Source organism: Pteropus vampyrus, unplaced genomic scaffold, assembly GCF_000151845.1.
Source record: "Pteropus vampyrus isolate Shadow unplaced genomic scaffold, Pvam_2.0 Scaffold236, whole genome shotgun sequence".
NCBI classification, from domain to species: domain Eukaryota; kingdom Metazoa; phylum Chordata; class Mammalia; order Chiroptera; family Pteropodidae; genus Pteropus; species Pteropus vampyrus.
In genome coordinates, this window is record NW_011889017.1 from 1,114,501 (window position 1) to 1,120,500 (window position 6,000).

The 6,000-nt window shown below is 35.0% G+C and overlaps 1 protein-coding gene across 1 annotated transcript in view; it reads left to right on the plus strand.

Annotated features, from left to right (window-relative positions):
• The window catches only part of MYO16 (myosin XVI), a 494,098-nt gene that overhangs the window by 463,328 nt on the left and 24,770 nt on the right, over nucleotides 1-6,000 (plus strand). The window contains exon 34 of the mRNA XM_023519764.1: nucleotides 3,514-3,605. Coding sequence (XP_023375532.1) covers nucleotides 3,514-3,605 — 92 coding nt within the window. The remainder of the gene's footprint in view (nucleotides 1-3,513; nucleotides 3,606-6,000) is intronic.

A 6,000-nucleotide genomic window follows, 5' to 3' on the forward strand; every position in this document is an offset into this window, starting at 1 on the left:
CCCCTCCTCAACACCGAAACCTTCAACCTTGGGAGAACGCACAGTGGAATTTTCTACCCATAAGACTTTAGGGCTTTTCTGGAGCCTTTGCATAACAGTGTTCACCCTAGCTGAATGAGGAAATTCTATGTTAAAAAAAAAGTCCTATCAGTTAGGGGCAAATGCTCAAGAATTTGCAAGTTAAATGACTTCCTGGAAATTTTTTAAATTCCTGAAATATTTTTCTAAAGAGATAATGAATAGGTGAAACAAGATTAAAATGATGAAAATTCCAAAGTGTGTTGATGAGTACCTGGAGTTTTACTACATATTTTCTTTACTTTTATATGTGTGCAAAATAAGTTTTGAAATATTTGCTATTTTGATAGGGAAATAGGTAGTTTATGTAGCCTTATATGCATTTCTTTGAATAGTGAGAATGAACATGTTTATTACTTAGCGGTCATTTGTATTGTCTTTAATTTTCTATGCATAGTCTTTGCCCGTATTTTAAAATCTGAGGGTATAACCTTATTTTGATTTGTAGGATGTTTTAAGAAAAATAAAGCCTTTATTTAGTGTATTTAAATGTTCTATATTGTTCTTTTGAATTTGCATTTTTTACAATATTTTTAACATATATTTATTTTTAATGTTTGGATTTTCTTGATGGTTTGTGCCTTTAATGTCACTTTTTGATCATTTGTCTTTAAAAATGTACTGCTTTTAATCGGCAGCAAAATAAAATATTGCGTTGGTCAAAAAAAAAAAAAAAAAATCCTTCCCTGTGACCTCCTTTGCACTTCAGTGCTTCCCAGCTATTGTTTTATCGAGCTACACTCTCTTGGTATATTAGCCATAATGTGGTTCTCATGTATTTTCTACAGCTGTCAAGGATTTCCTCCACCCCACACTTCTCATTCCAGATACTCTCCTCACCTCCTCCTTCATCAGGAGGAGACACTAATCATGCAGAATTTCTCTGGCACCCCTCTCTCTTCTACCTCACTCTTCCTCTGTCATCACCTGGCTCTCTATTCCCACATATTCCTCTTCCTCAACCTGAAGCCATCTGTCCATATTCTGTTGACCCTGCCATAGGTTCTGAGGTCAATGATTTCTTGAATTGGCAGGTAAGAAATGACTTTTAACTTACCACAGGTAAAACGGTGTCACATCCCTTCTCAGAAACCTACAGTGCTACCCAATGCCTACAAATATTGTCCAATTTCTGTGAAATGTTATGTAGAGTCCTTTAATATCTGGCCTGCTTTACTTTCCAGCACATCCTCCAGGTTCCCTCCTCTGGCCATACTCTTACAGGCCACTCCCCTGGACAGAGAGCAAGCTCTTTATATTTCACTGTTACCTCATTTGTCCTCTCAGCCAGGCAGGCCCTTCTCAAACCTCTTCATCTTTCAAAATCCTTCTTATCTTGGAAGGCCTAGACCCTTTGGCATCTCCACCATCGTCTTTCCTCTAATCCCTGCTTTCTCCAAAAACCTGCTCAATTTACCTGTGCTCCTACTTACCCCTTAACTCATTCTGTTGTGTATTCTGGTAAGAGTCATTCCCACTTCTTCTCAAAAGTAGAAAATTTTCTTTATTCTTCATTGTATTTCCTTGTGCCTTCCTTATTCAGAGGCCAACCATAAATATTTCTTAACTTTATTTAATTGATACTATAATTGATACTATAAGTATCAATTAATAGTATAAAACACATTATACTATTGATTTGGCTCTGAGTGTGTATCTTCACTAAACAGTGTTTCTGTTTTGATTTGAAGAATAAAACTTCTAATTACAATTTACTTTTGAAAAATAGATTACAATTTTTTTCCCCTTCTTCAGATTCCTGGACTCTGTGAACCAGATTCTTTAGAAGTGGACATTTGTCTTGCTTATCAATCAGTCATTTGTCCCCTCCACACACATACAATTTGACATCCCTCCTTCACATAGGTCCCAAACCCTTTGCTGTGCCCTGCTACCTGGACACACATTATATTGCCAACTATCTGCTGCTTTAGTTGCCTGAAAGTCCAAGTTGTGCCTGATCTTAGATTCCCATGCTCCCTTCCATCTGTTTAGATTCCAGATTGCTCTAACACTAACTGCTGGATTGGAACCTTTTCCACACCTGCGACCACAGTCTCTAATACAATATTCACCCAGCCAACTGAAGACATTGCTGTTGCTTATATCAGGGACCCACTCTCCAGCACACGAACCCCAATCCATAAGTATATCAGTTTTTAGGTGCTGGCCTTGGTCTACCCAGTCTCAATAAAGCTAAACTTTCCATACAAGGTATTTGTGTACATAACAGGAAGATCACTTGGGAGGCCCTGTTATGTGTTGATAGTATTTTGTGTACTTTCCTGAACAACTAACTTTGTATTGTAATTGGAAAAGTATGATTTTTAAAATTTAGGAATCATATATATGTTTCATCAATTACACCATTCTTGCTAATTCTAATTTCAGATGAATAGCAATCACTTCAGAATTTGAAGTTCTCTAGGTAACTCATTCCATGGAGTAGTTGCTATTTTTAATCTATTTATTTTTCTAAATAAGTCACTTGTGATGATACTTATCCTTCTCTCTCACAATCATTCTAAGTCAGGGATGATTTTGCTTTCCAGGGAATATTTGGCAATGTCTGGAGACATATTTAGTTGTTGCACTGGAAAAGTGCTACTGGCAACTAGGGTAGGCACCGGCGATGCTGCTAAACATTCTGCAATGCACAGGACAGCCCCCACAGCAGAGAATTATATATATCCCAAAGTGTCAGCAGTGCTGAGGTTGAAAAACCCTGCTTCTGTAATGAGGGATAATTAATAAAAATTCTTTGGTGCCTCATAAGTACTTCTATATTATTTGGGGGAGGGGAGATGTAAATCTTCTCAAATCCATCATTCATTCTATATAGTTGATTATGAATTGGTCTATTATGGCTGAGCAGCTATCCCGATCATTTTGTCATGGAATTCTACTCAATCTCTTTCCTCCTTTTGTATATAAAATAAACTAGTCAATAAAATTCATCTGACACACACTTAATTGTGTCTTATCTGTCTTCTAATCCCTTCTTTGCTACCCTACAAATTAAATACAAACTCTGTCTTTTATAGAAACTCAAGGAACCTTTTTACTCTTTTCTTATCCATATATACTTCTTTTCCCCCGTCGATGTTTCATCAATTTTAAGTTTCTAGAAAAATTCCCCTTCTCCCCTTCAATACTTCTTTACTGACTTTTGCTTACTTTTGTGCTTTTATTATATATTTCTTCATTATCGATTTATCTCTTTTGCTCATATACTGCCTCTTTTATTAAACGAAACTCCCCCAATACTTTGTATTCCCATATTTTCTTGGAAAATTTTTATTATTCAATTTGTGTTTATCTACGATCATGTCAATCCAAAAAATGTAACAATTTTAGTTTATTACGGTAAATACACAACTTATTTTGTTCAAGGGAAAGACACACAACTTAACTACTTTGTGTTAACCTCAATAGGTTTACCTGAAGAAGATGGATATTCCAGGTTGTCTGTGAGTGGGACAGCGACCTCGACATTTCAGAGACATAGAGAAAGTCACACCACTCAGGTAATGACCTCCAGATATTCATATAGACAATAATAACTGAACTTAAGTTATGATAGGAGATTCACTAAGGTATGACCAAGAAGATTCATTAAGGTATGACCAAGGACTAGAGAAGGCAAGTAATCTCATCTTTGCCTTAAGTTTCTTCAGCTCAGCATTCACTCTCCTCTGTCTCAGCCGAATCCAGGTTTTTACTGGTTTAAAAAATAATAATGTCCAAAGCAAATAAAAATTAATAAATGGTTTTAAATGGAAGATTGTGGACATAATTTATGTTGTGGTATTTTTAAATTACTGTCAGGAGAATTAAATTTACTGAATGATGTTAATATGTTTTCTTCATTTAGCCTCCGCTAAAATGGGAGGTTTTTAAATGACAACACATGGAAATAAAATGCTTGAAGCACCTATGGTTTTATGGCATGCCATTACATATCAGTTATTACCTCCAAATTCTATGTAATCCAAACTTATTTAAAATATAACGTATGATCAGAGCACTGTGAAATCAAAATGAGAGTTCACAAAACTGTTTTGATGTGTTTCAGTGATTTCGCATATATTGCTTAATGTGTTTGGCCTTAAAAAATTCAACCAAATAAAGAAAATTATCACTTCAGGAATAAAAATCACAAGTGTTTTTAGGAAGAAAAAAGAATGTGTATTACATAATTTAGCATTCTTTTTATATTGAATTTTAAAATAGTATTTTCAAAAATTATCTTCAAAAAGGTAGGACTTTGCATTCAAGGTCGTATACAAACAACTATATCAAAGACTTTATTATCAACATATTCAGAGTTAGCCACAGGATCTTTTGTGTGTGTGTGTGTGTGTGAAGTTATAGTAAGTACAACTTTTATTATGTCAAATATCTACATAAAAATCTTTAAAAATCTCAGTCAAGTATCCAGATGTTTTTATGAAATCAACTGTCTAGCTAATGATCAGCTTTCATCTGAATATTTGGCATGGCTTTATTATCAGCTGAGATTTTTTAAAATAACACTGATGAGGTAGTAAGAAAAATCAATAATTTTAATCTTAAAAATAAATCTTACAGGAGGCAATCTGCTGATATCACTTACATTGATATATAGGCACTGAAATAGAAAGAAAATGCTGATTGGTTGCAATAATAGATTGTCCTAATCTCTCCTCTGCTCCTTAGAGATGCGTTTACTTTACCTTGTAAGCATTACAGATGCTTTATCTAAGATAATTCATAGGGGACCTTACTTGCAATGAACACTAGTTTGATTTTTATTATAGGCTGATTCCTGTACATTAGAGTGAATGATAGGCCATCTGACATCCTTTCCAGGGCTCCCACTACAATGCAATTCATAGAGAAAAGGGTTAATTTTGAAAGAAGGTGCACAAAATAGGCATCTCTGTAACTATTCCTCTGATCTTTCATAGACTTAGCCAAGAAACAAAAAGAAATGAGAAAGGTCATCAGGAATAATTTTCCATTCTTAGTTCTCAATGGGGGCTTGTTTTCAAATGCAAACATCTCTGCCTTCAATTATCTCACAGTGCATTTTTTTCAAAGAAATGGAAAACCAGACTCATTTTCTTCCATGCAAAAGTGTGGGCATTCTCATGGTAGGACACATTCCTCACTGCTGAGAAGCTATACAAGTTATGTGAAACTATGTATTTAATGGCCACAGGTCTATGAGCATAAATGCCTCTTGTGTGACATTTATAGAGGAAATATGGACACATACAAGCATATTGCATTGTAGATTTTCTACTAATGCAGCTGAATAGGAATTCTATAAAATTAGTTCTTGGACTGATTGAGCATGCATTCGTGAAATTAAATGGTTGACTAAAAATTTAATAATACCTCTTTGAGAATATCTATATTTTAATTAGCATCAGTGATTTTAATAAAATATCTTTAAGGAAGATAAAATGCATGGGCATTATCGTGGATAAAGAAAACAGTAAATAGATTTAGTAATTTGCCAAAGACCATAGGTAAAATTCAGTCCACAGCTCGAATGGATGTCAAGATTATATATCCTCTTTAGAGAATGAACTTACAATAACCCATTAGAAGGAATGCAAGAATCATTCAACTTTTACATAAAATTTAAAGAATTTTTGGTTCAAAACAAAAATCTAAGTAGCCACGTTATTTATGATTCGTTTTTTTAGCTGCCAGTCACATATTTCTCACCTGCCACAGTGAAAATATAAGGGGAGAAACTCCCTCTTCCTCCTTCCTTTGACAGCTAGACAAACACATGAGTTGGGCTCAGTCAATCTATATCACCCGTAGATTATGGAGGGAGAGACATAATGGAAAAGACAGAATAGACGTTGCCATGGGATGAGGTAGCCCATCTAGCAGTCGTGGCTCCTTCCAGCGGCTGCAGATGTC